The sequence below is a fragment of the Ornithorhynchus anatinus genome, chromosome X1, assembly GCF_004115215.2.
Source record: "Ornithorhynchus anatinus isolate Pmale09 chromosome X1, mOrnAna1.pri.v4, whole genome shotgun sequence".
Taxonomy (NCBI): domain Eukaryota; kingdom Metazoa; phylum Chordata; class Mammalia; order Monotremata; family Ornithorhynchidae; genus Ornithorhynchus; species Ornithorhynchus anatinus.
This window is the reverse complement of record NC_041749.1, coordinates 40542634-40559002: the sequence shown is the minus strand read 5'-3', so window position 1 is coordinate 40559002 and position 16369 is coordinate 40542634. Positions and strand designations below refer to the sequence as shown.

Genomic DNA, 16369 nt, shown 5'->3' with positions numbered 1-16369 from the left:
TGGAATTTACAATTCGGCAACAGATACAGTCCCTGCCCATTGATGGGCTTACAATCTAATCGGGGGGCTTAGTACAGTGTTTGGCACACAGTAATTGTTCGATAAGTATGACTGATTGAATGTTAGACTGTGAGCTTGTTTTGGGCGGGAGGATTGTTACTCTTTATTGTTGTAGTGTACTTTCCCAAGTGCTTAGTACAGTGCTCTGCACACAGTAAGCGCTTAATAAATACAAATGAACAAATTAATGAAAGAATGAATGTCCGAGAGAATGAATGAATGGGTGAATGAATTGATGGATGGATGAATGGTTGGATGGGTGGATGGATGGATGGATGGATGGATGGATGGATGGATGGATGGATGGATGGATGGATGGATGGATGGATGGATGGATGGATGGATGGATGGATGGATAAGCGAATGGATGGATGCATGCATGAATAAATGGATGGATGCATGAATGAATGGATGGATGGATGAATGAATTGATGAATGAATGAATGGATGGATGAATGGATGGGTGAATGAATGAATGGATGAGTGAATGGATGGATGCATGCATGAATAAATGGATGGATGCATGAATGAATGGATGAGTGGATGGATGAATGAATGAATGTTAGGATGAATGAATGAATGAATGAATGAATGAATGAATGAATGAATGACATCCCGCTGAGGCTCGGCCCGCGCACGCGCGTTGGTGGGTGCAGTTTCGCGGGCTGCGGCGGGGCCCCGCGCAAGCGCAGTGCGGGCCGCGGCGTTGGTGCGCGGCTGAGGCAGGCGGGAGAGCGGTAGTGGACGCGGCCGCCGAGGCTGAGGCGCGGGTCGCCGTCTGCCTCTCGTCTTCCCTTCGCCGCCCACCGCTCGCCCCTCACCGGGGAGGGGGAGACTCCGGTAGGGGGAAGGGCGTCCCGCGGGGGGGGGGGGCGGGAGAAAGGGGGGCGCTCCGGTGGGGGGGCGGATCGGGGCCGAGGTTATCCTCAGTGCGCCTGCGCGGCGGCGGCGGCGGCGGCCCCCCCCCCCCCCCCCCGAGCCAACCGCCTGCCCCGGAGGATGCCGGGAGAGGGCCGTGCTGCTTGGCCAGAGTCCAGCCGGCCCAAGAGGGGAGCTCGTCCAGAGGCGCCTCCTCTCCTCCCTTCTCCCCCTTTCCTCCAGCCATTTCCCGAGCTGGAGCTCGTCCTGAGCAGGGAATGTCAGCTTGTTGATCCCTCGTCCCCTCTCCAGCGCTCAGCGCAGTGTCTTGCACACCGTAAGCGCGCAGTCAGTACGAATGCATTTCCACGAGACAGCGTCGCCTGGTGGATAGAGCACGGGCCTGGCAGGCGGAGGAGCCGGGTTTTTGTTTTTCTGTTGGTATTTGTTAAGCGCTTACTAATAATAATAATGTTGGTATTTGTTAAGCGCTTACTATGTGCAGAGCATTGTTCTAAGCGCCGGGGCAGATCCAGGGGAATCAGTTTGTCCCACGTGAGGCTCACAGATAATCCCCACTTTACAGATGAGGGAACTGAGGCACAGAGGAAGTGAAGTGACTTGCCCACAGTCACACAGCGGACAAGTGGCAGAGTCGGGAGTCGAACCCATGACCTCTGATTACGAAGCCCATGCTCTTTTAATAATGTTGGTATTTGTTAAGTGCTTACTATGTGCAGAGCACTGTTCTAAGCGCTGGGGTAGATACAGGGTAATCAGGTTGTCCCATGTGAGGCTCACAGTTAATCCCCATTTTACAGATGAGGTAACTGAGGCACAGAGAAGTGAAGTGACTTGCCCACAGTCACACAGCTGACAAGTGGCAGAGCCGGGAGTCGAACCCATGACCTCTGACTCCGAAGCCCAGGCCCTTTCCACTGAGCCACGCTGCTTCTTTTCATTGAGCCACACTGCTACTCTGTGCAGAGCACTGTTCTAAGCGCTGGGGGAGATATAGGGTAATTAGATTGTCCCACGTGAGGCTCACAGTCTTCATCCCCATTTGACAGATAAGGTAACAGGCACAGAGAAGTGAAGTGACTTGCCCACAGTCATACAGCGACAAGTGGCAGAGCCGGGATTTGAACCCATGACCTCTGACTCCCAAGCCCGGGCTCTTTCCATTGAGCCACATAATCCCAATCCCCTCTGGTCACTTTTGCCCTGTGATCCGGGCCAGTCACCTAACTGCCCTATGCCTCAGTTCCCTCATCTGCAAAGTGGGGATTCAATATTTGGGCTCCCCTCCTACTGAAACTGTTAGCCCCGGGGGGACCTGAGCATCTATCCACCGCAGCACTTTAGAACAGTGCTTGGCACACAGTACATGCGTGGCTCAGCGGAAGGAGCCCAGGCTTGGGAGTCAGAGGTCATGGGTTCTAATCCCGGCCCCGCTACTTGTCAGCTGTATGACTTTGGGCCTCTCTGTGCCTCAGTTACCTCCTCTGTACAATGGGGATGAAGACTGAGCCTCACGTTGGACGACCTGATCACCTTGTATTCCCCAGCACTTAAAACAGTGCTTGGCACATAGTAAGCGCTTAACAAATACCTTCATTATTAATAGGTATCACAGTTATTATTATGTTCCTCCACCTTCCCCAGTCCCTGTGACTTTCCCCTTCCTCCGAATCCCGTGACTTTCCCCTCCCAATTTCCACAACTTCCCTATTAGATGAAGTTCTTCAAGAGTAGGGTCCTCTACAGTCAACATTTTGATTAGAAGCTCCTTGAGGGGAGGGATCATAGAAGCAGCGTGGCTCTGGAAAGAGCACAGGCTTGGGAGTCAGAGGTCGTGGATTCTAATCCTGACTCTGCTGCTTGTCAGCCGTGTGACTGGGCAAGTCACTTAACTTCTCTGTGCCTCAGTTACCTCATCTGTAAAATGGGGATTAAGACTGAGCCCCATGTGAGGCAAACTTTGTATCACCCCCCCCCCCGTGCTTAGAACAGTGCTTTGCACATAATAAGCGCTTAACAAATACCGTCATTTTTATTATTATTATTACTAAATTGGTTTTAATGTACTCTCCCATGCACTTAGTACAGTGCTCTGCACACAGTAAGTGTTTAATAAATACCCTTTATTATTACATGTCTGTAAAGCATTTATAGTGTGCCAAGCACTGTACTAAGTGCTGGGGTGGATATAAGCAAATCAGGTTGGACACAGTCCCTGTCCCATGTGAGGCCCATGGTCTCAATCCCCATTTTGCAGATGAGGTAACTGAGGCACAGAGAAGTGAAGTGAGTTGCCCAAGGCCACCCGGCAGACAAGTGGCGGAGCCGGGTTTAGAATTTATGACCGGGCTACCAGGCTCTATCCACTATGCCGTCCTCTGCTACCCTTGATTGATTTGATGAGGTGGTACAGTAAATTCTTGGGAGACCCTTCACTATCCTATAAAGCACATGGTTTTCTTGGCAGCAGCTTTTCAATAGGCCGTTGGATGGCGATCTGCCTAAACGCTCAAACTGTCGGGGAGGGGGTGATTTGTTGAGTGCTTACTGTGTGCCAAGCACTGCTAAGCGATTGGGAAACTACAGTAGAATTAATAGACATTGATCCCTGCCTGCGGGGACCTTACAATTTAAAGAGAGACAATAAAATAAATTACAGATAGGAGGAACTAATATCCCGTAAGCGCTGTCTGCTGTGGTGGTTGTGACCACCTAAATGGCAGCAGGGACATTTGGGAAATGAAGGTGGGGAGATGAGAAATCGGAGGACCATCTGGAGGGGCTGACATTTCAGAAGGGTTTTGAACACGGGGAGAGCTGTCGTCTGTTGAAATTGTGGGGAGTTCAAGGCAGGAGGGAGGACCTGAGCATGAGATCGGTGGCTGAGGCGGCAAACGAGAGGCCCAGCGAGTAGCTTGAGAGGAATGAAGTGAGTTGGGGTGGAGTGGGAGAAGAGAGGGGGTGAGTAGGAGGGAGAGAGCTGGTTGAGTGTCATAAAACCCAATGGGCAAGAGTTGGTTGAGTGTCATAAAACCCAATGGGCAAGAGTTTCTGTTTGATGCAGAGGGGAACAGTTAACCGATGGAGGTTTTGGATGAGCGGGGAGATGTGAGCGGAACGAGATGTGAGAAAAATGATCTGTGTAAGAATGAAATGTGAACTGAAGGCTGGAGATTAGGCAGGTGGCTGAGTTAGTAGTCAAACCAGCACATGACGAGCTGGACCAGCACGGTGGCCATTGGAGTGGATAGGAAGAGGGTATTCTGGAAAGCAACAGCATGATAAAATACAGTTGTCAGTCTCCGTGAACTATGCATGCTAACATCCCCTCTCCACAGTAGACTTGGAACCTAAATTTAGGTAGAGCACACTTCTCCACTTCAAATGTGAAAGGCTTTAACAACACATCTCCAACAGGGATTTGAAAGCTTTTCCTCAGACTAAGCTCCCGGGTAGGGAAGATGTCTACCAACTCTGCTATATCTTACTCTCCCAAGCGCTCAGTACACAGGTGCTCAATCAATACCATTAATTCATCAATCTCTACCTCCAGCCAAGTTTGATGCAGAATTGTGGGAGATCTTACTAGGAGTTTGTTTTTTTAAATAAAGCTTTTATGTTTTTAGGATTTCAAATTTCAAGGAAAGAAAAGAGTTGCAAGCATGTCTAAGATTGAAAAGATGAGCATTTTGGGCGTCAGGAGTTTTGGAATAGAGGATAAAGATAAACAAATTATCACTTTCTTCAATCCCTTGACAATTTTGGTTGGACCCAATGGTGCAGGCAAAACAGTAAGTTTTTATATACTCGCCGTGTTGACTTCTGAGTAACCTAAAAAATGAAAAAGTTGTATATGAGATTTTGGAGTCCATTAAATATTTAGTGAAACCAAAGCCCTTACAAACTGTCACAATCACCTACCTTTACTTAGATGTCATTCCGAATTCTCAGTGCGTTAGGGGATTAAGATTACTTTTTGAGGCAAATTTTAACTGTGTGTTATCTATCAGTGAGGTATAATGTTATCTATCAGGGGAGCAATACATCAGACAGCTGGGAGACAGTCAAATTGGTAAACCCTGCACTATGGAGACAGTTTAACAGCTCATTAAATAGTGGGCAAATGGGGAGGAAAATGGGTAGATGGAGGCTCCGGTCCAAAGCAGCATGGCTTAGTAGATCTGCCTGGGAGTCAGAAGGACCCGAGGTCCAATTCCGGCTCCACCACATGTCTGCTGTGTGACCTTGGGTGAGTCACTTAACTTGTCTGTCCCTCAGTTACCTGATCTGTAAAAAATGAGGATTACAAGTGCGAGCCCCAAGGGACAGGGACTGTGTCCAACCTGATTAACTCCTGCCCCGGCGCTTAGAACAGTGCCTGGCACACAGTAAGCACTTACAGGTACCCTAATTATTATTATTATTAATAACCCCACCAATAGGGAATAGGTTCTGTTCTGTGGTTGTGCCAGTGATTTCAAACTAGACTGATAATCAGAGGGCGAGCTTATAATGTTGGTATTTATTAAGCGCCAACTATGTGCAGAGCACTGTTCTAAGTGCTGGGGTAGACAGGGGAATCAGGTTGGCCCACGTGGGGCTCACAGTCTTAATCCCCATTTTACAGATGAGGTAACTGAGGCACAGAGAAGTTAAGTGACTTGCCCACAGTCACACAGCTGACACGTGGCAGAGCTGGGATTCGAACTCATGACCTCTGGCTCCAAAGCCGTGGACTCCAAAGGCTCGTTACACTGAGCCATGATGCTTCTCTATGGGCCAGAGGGACTCTAGATGCAAACTGGTCGGGATCCGGCACCAGGGCTTAGAGTAGCCATTGGGATTTGAGCCATGCTTCCCTGGCAAACACAGAGTCATCACACCAGTCCTGACCTTGGCCGTCTGCCCCTGTGATCAACACGTACCTGTCAAACTAACCCTATTAGAAATGAAATTTAACCAATTACCTGTTCAAGGTAGATCACGCTGACATTATTAGCCTTAGACCTATATTCTGTCATACTAGAGCTTGATCCAATTTAATCAGTTTTGATATATAACGCTAAATGAGACTGATCATATCCTAAAATTAAAGAACCCTGAGCAAAAACCTAGATCCAAAGATCACTCAGGCCTAAGCATAATCAGATCAGCAGATTATAAAATAATGATTTTGAGAACTCTTTTGATCCTCTTTTAATTGGGTGTTTAATTTTCTAATTTATCAGACTATCATTGAATGTTTGAAGTATATTTCTACTGGAGATTTTCCCCCTGGCACTAAAGGAAATACATTTGTTCATGATCCAAAAGTAAGTACTACCTGATTATCTTGTATCTACTTCAGCGTTTAGTACGATGCCTGGCAAGTAGTAAGTGCTGAACAAATGCCATTTAAAAAAAAAAACTAGTACTGGATTAGAGGTATAACATGGGCATTAGAGACCCAATTTCATTTTTTTGGTGTGAACAGTTTTGATGTTGGTAAATTATGTTCTTTCAAAGTCAGTATTCCATTGATAGAATAGTTGTGTATTTTTTTTACTGATTTCCAGAAAGCTTCTGCCTATCAATATTTTAAAATTATGAAGATGACACTGGGAAGCAGCATGGTTCCTGAAACAGATAATGAAATCTTTTGTTTAAAAAAAGAAATCCTGCCTCCAAGTATACCACCCAGGCGTCCTTATTTCTGTGGTTTTACTTTTTTCTCTCGGTAGTTAAAAGAACTAAACTTTCTTTTTTTTGGTCTAAACCTAAGTTGAGTCTGTGTTTATAGGCTAAACATAACCACCGATTACTTCCTTTCCCCTAATTGCAGTCATAACACCGTACTACAGAGTGGCTATTTGCTAATAGTAGCAAATAAGCTATTATTGGTGTGGTGTTATTTGTTTGATTGCCCTCACAGGTCGCTCACGAAACAGATGTTCGAGCTCAGATTCGCCTGCAGTTTCGCGATGTGAATGGAGAACTCGTCGCTGTCCAGCGATCCATGGTGTGTTCTCAGAAAGGGAAAAAGACGGAATTTAAAACCCTGGAGGGTGTTATTACCAGGTCAAAGTAAGTATGGGTTTTGTAACAAATTACCTACAAGTCTTAGAATTTTAGCATTACAAAATTAAATTAATTTTGCTTAAATTCATCCCACAGAGTAAGCAAGGTGCATTGGGTGGATTCTCACTGTAGCCTTCTGCAGTCCTAATTAAGAAGTAACCGTAAGACATAAAATAAATAATATACCTTTCTAAGAGCCCAGTGTATAATTTATACACACTCTGGAATTTTCAGAGAAGGCAGTTTATCCATTTTAACTTAGATTTTTCTATTAGTGAAAATAATACTGTGGCTTCATAAAGATAATATACCCACTTCTCATGAAACATGGGTTCTTGCAAAACCCTGCGGTAAGGATAGTGTGCGTCGTTTCGACATCGCACATAGACAGTTCCTTCCGGTACTGGTGAGCCGTCTAAGAAATTCACGTTGTTAGACAATGTTCCCTACTTCCCTAATGACGTTGTAGCTTAAGCACAGAGTGAAAGAGTTGTGGCAGAAATCAATCAATCAGTAGTATTTACTGAGTGCGAACTGTGTTGCAGAGCACTGTAGTAAGCGCTTGGGAGGGTACACTATATCAGAGTTGGTAGACAAGTTCCCTGCCCACAACGAGCTTACAGTGATTTCACTGGTGCTTCTGTTACATGTTGGCCAAGGCACAAATCAAGTTAATAGAAATGTGGGCATCATTAGTCCTTTATTCTTTAACACAGTACTTGTTTTCTTGAAGAAACTTGTGTTCTGCAAAAATTGCATTAGAGTGAACATTGATTTGATGGGAATTCATGAGTTAGGGAGTAGATGGTTCGAAGCTACAACATCATTGAGAATTTCCTATCAAAATTCCTACATTATACCCACATCTAGCAGAACACCCGCCTGTCACTATAACCCTACAGTCGCGGAAACAAAAGAAACACAGAGAACTTCACGGTACAGTACAGGGAGGCAGAGGCTGGAAATTGTAACAACATCACATCATGACCGAAGCCGGGTGCCTGTGTTCCAAACAATTCTTTCTATGCCAAATCTACTTTTTCCAATTTGGGGATCATATCACCCTGGAATTTCCCTGTTTGGGGAAGAACGTTCTCCATTTCTTCCATTCTATCGGGTAGAAATCCTATAATAAAAAATGTGTACTGTAACAACTACTTGAGAATTGTTTGCCCCCGCTTTGATCTCTGCTTAGTAGTCATTTTGTGTGCAGTGCACTGTACTAAGCACTGGAAAATTTAGTGAAGCATTACATATGTTAGAGTTGGGAAGGCATTTCTCCACATTAAATGTGTGTGTGTGTGTGTGTGTGTGTGTGTATACACACATATATATCCACATAGCAAATCTGCACACTGCTCATGTAATAAAGCAAATCACTCCACTTCTGTGCCTCAGTTCCTCATCTGTAAAATGGGGATTGAGACTGAGTCACACATGGGACGGGTACTGTGTCCAACTTGATTTGCTTGTATCCACCCTAGCGCCTAGTACAGTGCCTGGCACATACTAAGCACTTAAATACCATCATTAGTATTATTAGTAGTAGTAATAGTACAGTCAATCAGTCATTCAATCGATGGTATTTATTAGCTGCTGAATGTATAGAGAGCACTGTACTAAGTGCGTGGAAAAGTACGATAGAGTAGCATCGGTAGTCTGTTTGCAACGAGTTTGCAAGTCCACAAGGAGTTTGTAGTCTGTAAGGGGAGACCAAATTACATATATCAAAAGCCCTCAATTTCTTTTTAAGACACCTAACATTCTCTTTATGGGTACTTCTCCTTTTTTGCATTCAGGCATGGTGACAAGGTTAGCATCAGCTCAAAATGTACAGAAATAGACCAAGAGATGATCAGCTCCTTCGGGGTTTCCAAATCGGTGCTCAACAATGTCATTTTCTGTCATCAAGAAGATTCAAATTGGCCTTTAAGTGAAGGGAAGGCTCTGAAGCAAAAATTTGATGAGATATTCTCCGCAACAAGGTCAGGTTCATTTCTTTTACAAATGAAAAGCCAAATGAAACTCCAGTTCTTATTAAAATATAGTTTTCATATGTCTCTTTACAAATTATTCTGCCTTAATTCAGTAGTGCAGGTTGAGAAAACACTACAGTTTGAAATTTGATATACCTGAAGAGCACATTTAATATTCTCTCCTTAAAGATATATCAAAGCCCTGGAAACGCTCCGCCAGGTTCGGCAGACCCAAAGTGGTCGGGTGAAGGAATGTCAGACAGAACTGAAGTACCTAAAACAGAATAAGGAAAAGGCCTGTGAAATTCAAGATCAGATTGCCAGTAAGGAAGCTCAATTAACATCTTCTAAGGATATTGTCAAAACTTATGAAAATGACCTTGATCCACTGAAGGTAATTTGCTTTACTTTGTATTGGGAATGTATTTTCGTGTTTTATAGAGAGACAGCTCAAAGATATTGTACTGCTAGGTGTCTTGATCTTGGTAATAATAATAATAATGTTGGTATTTGTTAAGCACTTACTTTGTGGAGAGCACTGTTCTAAGTGCTGGGGTAAATACAGGGTAATCAGGTTGTCCCACGTGAGGCTCACAGTTAATCTCCATTTTACAGATGAGGTAACTGAGGCACAGAGAAGTGAAGTGACTTGCCCACAGTCACACAGCTGAAAAGGGCAGAGCCGGGATTCGAACCCATGACATCTGACTGCCAAGCCCGGGCTCTTTCCACTGAGCCACATAAAGAACCACAAAGCCTAGAGAGGAGTTTTTAAAAATAAAGCACCAGAGGCAGCAGGCTGTGCGGAATGAATAAGCTATGTAGTGAGCATTAGGGCAGGGACTGAGTAAAATCATGTTGATCTTAAGAGATCAAATTATTGACAGTAAAAATGATAATTGTTAATGAATCAGTCATATTTAGTGAGCACTTACTATGGGCAAAGCAGTGTAGTAAGCGCCTGGGAGAATATAATATAAGAGAGTTGCTAGATGTGCTTCCTGCGCACAACAGTTAGCATTGATACTTGGGCATTCGTATGTCTTGATGATGATCTGGAAGAGCACTTAAGACTCCTACTGCTCAGCCAATAAATACATCATCAATAAATAAGAGGTTTGTTCGTGTCAGAAACATTGGTAAAATGTTTTCTGGAAAAATGTAGGTGAACTCAATCGCAGAAACTTGTCTTTAAACCTGGAATAGTTTATGGAACTGAAAGATGGGGAGGCCAGGTTGGCTCTTTCATTGGTAATAATCGTAATAATAATCACTGTGGTATTTGTTAAGCTCTTACTATGTGCTAGGCACTTTTCTAAACACTGTGGTGGACACAAGAAAACAGGTTCACAGTCTCATTCCCCGTTTTACAGATGAGGTGACCAAGGCCCAGAGAAATGAAATGATTTGCCCAAGGTCACACAGCAGACAAGTGGCGGAGCCGGGATTAGAACCCATGACCTTCTGACTCCCAGCCCCGGGGCTCTGTCCACTACGCCGTGTTGTTTCTCACCACACCATGCTGCTAATTGGGGATCATCAATGTTTCATGCCACACTCCCACTTAGGCACTGTACTTCTCCCCAGCAAACAACCTCACTCTCCCTCGTTCTCGACTCAGCCACCCCTCACCCGTTGCTCTAGCCATGCCAGGAGTCCTCTCTCAGGGAGACAATCAGTCACAGCCACTTCCTTAGATTTACTGTGTTTCTAACTTCTGCTTTTAATTCCTCGATTTCTCCGTCGTGGATTGTGCTCAGATTCTACCTTTTTCTACGTATTATTCTGCCCTAAAGAGGAGGAGTGGTGTAGCGGGTCTAGGAGTGAGAGATTTCGAGTTCTAATCCCTAAAAAAATATAAGCCGCCTATTTGTTTCATTGCATCTCTTCTCTGTCCCTCATTTCATTCTTCCCCTGAGTAGTTCAACTTCTTCCAAGCCTCTTTCTGTGGTGAGGCTGCATTCTGAACCCTATATTTCCCCCTTCTTTAATTTTGTGTAGGAATTTTTTCCCCCATCCGCCCACTGGCTGTCACTCCCTTACGGATCATTCTCACTGGAGATTAACTTTGGCCTTTGCCTTCCGCTCTCCTCCCCTACCCCTTCAATTGTAATTGTCCGATTTGTTTTGTTGTGCATTTTTGTCCATCACTTTGAGACTGTTTTCCACTTCATCACTGTCCCTTCCTTTATTTAAGCCGCTTTTGCTGAGTCCTGTTGACCTTTCATCTTTCAACTTTAGATTGCCTTTCTTTTTCATTTGACAGTACATCCTACCTACAGGATTACTTGTCCTCTGGATGAACCTTCTTTCTTGTAACCTGACATGCTAGAGCGGCTTCAGTTTCCTCTCCTCTCGTGATCCCTGTATTCTGACTCCAGAGTTTACTTACTCGGTAAAGCCCCATAGAGCACTAGAGTTATGTTATTGTAAAAATGCTATTTTTATAAAGTTGGATCTTTTTAATCAGTGAATTAAAAAGTGTGATTCACTTTTAAATCAGTGACTCACAGGGAATTAAGGGATTAGATACTCAACCCTCATCTCGGTATTAGAGCCACTGGAAACTCAGTACCAACATGGGGCTCATCCCCTACTTTGAGTGGACTAAGTGGATTCTACTGAGCCAAAGCATGCCTGTCCCCCCCCGTAGCTGGCGACCTAATGTTAAACTGTCGTCGTGAGGTGAAATTCTGGCTCTCTAGGGAACTGGTGCCACACTTTGGAAAACCTGTGCCCCCGTGGAGGTGCTCTGTGCAAATGTCTGCTTGTGTATGGGCCCCTTTTCAGACAAAAATTGCCCAAGGTATTGTTATCCCCACTGCTCCGGTTAGGAATGTGGCTCATAGGGATAAGAGAGCTAACCTTCTCACTGTACCTCGATCTCGTCGGTCTCACCCCCAACCTCTCATCCACATCCTACCTCCGCATATCAGACAGATGATTACTCACCCCCTCTTTAAAGCCTTATTGAAGGCCCATCTCCTCCAAGAAGCCTTCCCTGACTAAGCCCTTCTCTCCTCTTTTCCCACTCCCATGTCACCCTGACTTGCTCCCTTCATTCATCCTCCCACTACACTTATGTATATATCTGAATATACCTATAATTTATTTATGTATATATGTATGTAATGTCTGTCTCTCCCTCTAGACTTTGAGCTCGTTGTGAGCAGGGAATGTGTTTGTTGTTACGATGTACTCTCCCAGGCGCTTAGTACAGTGTTTTGCACACAGTAAGTGCTCAGTCAGTACAATTGAATGAATGGAGTGAGTGGCTCCGGGCAGACTACAGGCACTCAAATCAATCAGTGTTGATTGAGAGCTTACTGTGTGCAGTGCACTGTGGTAAATGCTCAGGAAACAGCGTTGCTTAGTGGTTAGAGCATGGACCTGGAAGTCAGGAGGACCTTTGTTCTTCTCTGCCACATGTCTGCTGTTTGACCTTTGCCAGGTCACTTAACTGCTCTGGGCCTCAGTTACCTCATCTGTAAAATGGGAATTAAGAGTGTGAGCCCCATGTGGGACAGGGACTCTGTCCAACCCAATTAACTTGTATCTGCCACAGTATTTAGAACAGTGCTTGACACATAGAAAGCACTTAAAAAGTATTATTAGTATTATCATTACAATACAACAGAGACTCGATCCCTACCCACAGAAAGCTTACAGTCTACAGGGAGAGACAGATGTTAAAGTAGATTTCAGGGAGCGAAAATGGCAGAATATAAGGACATACATTCATAAATGGTATGGGGCTGGAGTAAGTTCTAAAGGGTGCACGGCCAGTCAGAACTGCTTGTTGAACAAGGTACGGAAGATTCGATCAGTGGTGCAAAGAAATTATTTCACGTGGCTTTTATTCATCACATTATTTTCTATGACTCAAACGTACTCGGAAAGAAAAAAAAAAATTTCCTTTCTAAATAGATCAGTAGAGGTGATTTTCAAACTCTGCTTTGGGCCCCTACAGAATGTTTTAATTTGCTAACAAGTGTATAGATGATGCAGAGGGGAGGACAGGTATGGGAAATGAAACACTTAGGCAAGGAAGAACTTCCTCCCTCTACCCCCTTCCCCGTCCCTCAGCACTTGTGTATATATGTACATATTATTCTATTTATTTTATTAATGATGTGTACATATCTATAATTCTATGTATTTCTATTGATACTATTGATGCCTGTTTACTTGCTTTGTTGTCCCCTTCTAGACTGTGAGCCTGTTGTTGGGTAGGGATTGTCTCTATTTGTTGCCGAGTTGTACTTTCCAAGCGCTTAGTACAGTGCTGTGCACAAAGTAAGCGCTCAATAAATACAATTAAATTAATGAAGTTCCTCCAGGTGGATTCTCGGTTCTAAAGTCTTTGTGTCAGAACCAAGGAGCATTCGTCATTTATGACAGACTACTCCACTCTTTAATAAGTCAGACTGGAAAGTTAGTCCTCATTTTCAAAGCACAGACTATCCATTTGATGATGGCGGTTGGGGAGGGGAGGAGAAAGAGGGAGGGAATCCTATTATAAGAATTAAAATTTGAGTGAATTTAATTTCATTTTCAGAACCGTCTAAAGGAAATTGAACAGAACCTTTCCAAGATACTGAAGCTTGACAATGAAATTAAAGCGCTGGAGAGTAGGAAGAAGCAAATGGAAAAAGATAACTCTGAACTGCAGCAGAAAATGGAGAAGGTTTGTGGTTTTCTCTCCCCTTGAAAACTCAACCTAATAATCTCTTGCTAGGAAAAAAAAATGTTGCTCTTCACCTTTTGAAAAAAGGAAAATAATATATATATTGATTTTTGAGCTATTTGGTGAAATTGATGTTTCCTGTTCTAAATGGTATTTTTCTGTGCCCACATAGGCTGCTTTCTGAAAGGGAAAGTCTTGCTTAAATTCCTTGCAATCTAATTTTAATGGGCTTTTCAGTATTATCCTATTGTCTGTTATTACGTGTAGGTATTTCAAGGGACTGATGATCAGCTAAATGACCTGTACCACAATCATCAGAGAACAGTAAGGGAGAAGGAGAGGAGATTGATAGACTGCCAACGTGAGCTCGACAGAGTAAATAAAGAGTCCAGAATGCTCAATCAAGAAAAATCAGAGCTGCTTGTTGAACAGGGTATGATAGATTTGATCAGTGGTGCAAAGAAAATCTTTCAAGTGGCATTTATTCAGCACATTATTTTCTATGACTCAGGCGAATTAGGAAAAAAATTCCTTTCTAAATAGATCAGTTGGGATAATTTGCAAACCATCCTTTGGGCCCCTACAGAATGTTTTAATTTGCCAACAGTTGGATTTCAACCTCACTTTAGGATTACAGAATTCAGATTTTCCTGGTTAAATCTGTGACTGGTGTGGAGTTGAAACCAGTCTGTTTTAATTACGGCAATACTGTAATTATGTCAGTAGTGTAATTACAGGAGCATGGGTTAGTTTAGAGGGCTTCCCCACTGTACCTTTCATACAGAATCCATAAAATAAATTGTACCCCCCGATTCTTAATTTTAGGCAGTTGGGATTACTAAGAGTTTATGTGTGTGTGTGTCTTTTGTGAAGGTCGATTACAACTGCAAGCCGATCGCCATCAAGAACACATCAGAGCCAGAGATTCGCTCATCCAGTCTTTGGCAACCCAGTTAGAATTAGATGGGTATGAACGAGCACCATTCACCGAAAGGCAGATTAACAGTTTCCACAAGCTTGTCAAGGAGAGACAAGAAAGAGATGCTAAAACCACTAATCAAGTCATGGTAAAAATTCAAAACGCAACAAGAGTCCACTTTCTTATTTATTTATATCTTCTTGCCTTGTCTTAATTTAATCTTCAAAAAGGGCCTCTGGAAATACGTGTGTTGAATGTAAGATTTTTCAAAATGAGTGGGAACCAAAATTCTTTTATTGAAACACACTGAAAACCTGACTGGTGGAGAGAACTGCTTATTTTAAAGACAGTTATAAGTAAATTACTCAAATGATTGGCTCTGTATTAAATGTAGAAATTAGTCAATATATTAAGTGCTTATTTTGTGCCATGCACTGGATTAAATGCTGGGCTAAGTACAATAATATTTGTTAAACACTTATTTAGTGCCAAATAGCTTGGTCTATTAGAAATTGCATGAGCATGGAAGCCAGAGGACCTGAGTTCTAATCCTAACTCCGCCATTTGTCTGCTGTGTGACCTTGTATAAGTCGCTTAACTCCACTGCCGCAGTTACCTTCTCTGTAAAATGGGGTTTAAGACTTTGAGTCCTATGTTGGACAGGGATTGTGTCCAACCAGATTATTTTATATCTACTCCAGCACTTAGTACAGTGCCTGGCACATAGTAAATGCTTAACAAATACCATAAAAAAACACTGTATTAAGCAATGGGTTAAATACAGTAGAGTCAAGACAGACAGAATCACTGGCCCACTTGAAACTCTCAGTCTGAGTAGGAAAGAGAACAGGTGTTGATATCCCATTTTACAGATGAGGCAACTGAGGCATGGAGAAGCTAAATAATAACAATAATAATGTTGGCATTTGTTAAGCACGTACTATGTGCAGAGCACTGTTCTAAGCGCTGGGGTAGATACAGGGTAATCAGGTTGTCCCACGTGAGGCTCACAGTCTTAATCCCCATTTTATAGATGAGGTAACTGAGGCACAGAGAAGTTAAGTGACTTGCCCACAGTCACACAGCTAACAAGTGGAGTCGGGATTAGAACCCATGACCCCTGACTCCCACTGACTTGCCCACGGTCACACAGCAGAGAAGTGACGGAGCTGATATTAGAACTCAGCTCCTCTGACTCCCGGGACCATGCTCTTTCCACTAGCCCAAGATAATATACAATAATCAGGCTCACAGTCTAAACTCTGGATTAAGTTACAGTCATGGTATTTAGTCAGTGCTTCCTCTGTGCATAGTAAACTCAGTGCTTGGGAGAGTTTAATACAGTAGAGTTGGGAAACATGATTGCTGCCCTCTAGGAGCTTACAGTCTAGTTGGGGAGGCAGTCCTTTAAGTAAATTACAGCTAGGGAAGCAGGAAAATATAAATGTGAGGGTGTGGAGGTGGGACAGATATCAAAGTATGGACCCAAGTGCACAGGTGAGGCAGAAGGGAGAGAGAAGAGGATGGGGAAATGAGTTATAGTATGGGAAGGCTTCCTGGAAAAGGTGTGATCTTAGGACTCTGAAGATGGTGGTCTGGCAGATATGAAGAGGGATGGAATTCTAGGCAGGAGGGAGGATGTGAACATAGGTCCATGGTGATAGTAAGTGGGTTGTGTTAGGAGCAAAGTGGGTTGGAGTGGGAAAGAGATAAGGTTAGGTAAAATGGGGGTGAGCTGATCCAGTGCCTTAAAGCCAAGGATGGAGATTTTAGGTTTGATGGATGAACAGC

General features: G+C 43.7%; 1 protein-coding gene across 1 annotated transcript in view; it reads left to right on the top strand.

The window, feature by feature from the left end:
* Positions 1 to 794: 794 nt before the first annotated feature.
* Positions 795 to 16369, top strand: part of RAD50 (RAD50 double strand break repair protein) — a 70221-nt gene continuing 54646 nt past the window's right edge. The window contains exons 1-9 of the mRNA XM_029050770.2: positions 795 to 900; positions 4566 to 4730; positions 6168 to 6251; positions 6851 to 7002; positions 8796 to 8981; positions 9162 to 9366; positions 13531 to 13659; positions 13927 to 14092; positions 14533 to 14726. Of these exons, the coding sequence (XP_028906603.1) occupies positions 4602 to 4730; positions 6168 to 6251; positions 6851 to 7002; positions 8796 to 8981; positions 9162 to 9366; positions 13531 to 13659; positions 13927 to 14092; positions 14533 to 14726 (1245 nt within the window). The 5' untranslated portion in view covers positions 795 to 900; positions 4566 to 4601. The remainder of the gene's footprint in view (positions 901 to 4565; positions 4731 to 6167; positions 6252 to 6850; positions 7003 to 8795; positions 8982 to 9161; positions 9367 to 13530; positions 13660 to 13926; positions 14093 to 14532; positions 14727 to 16369) is intronic.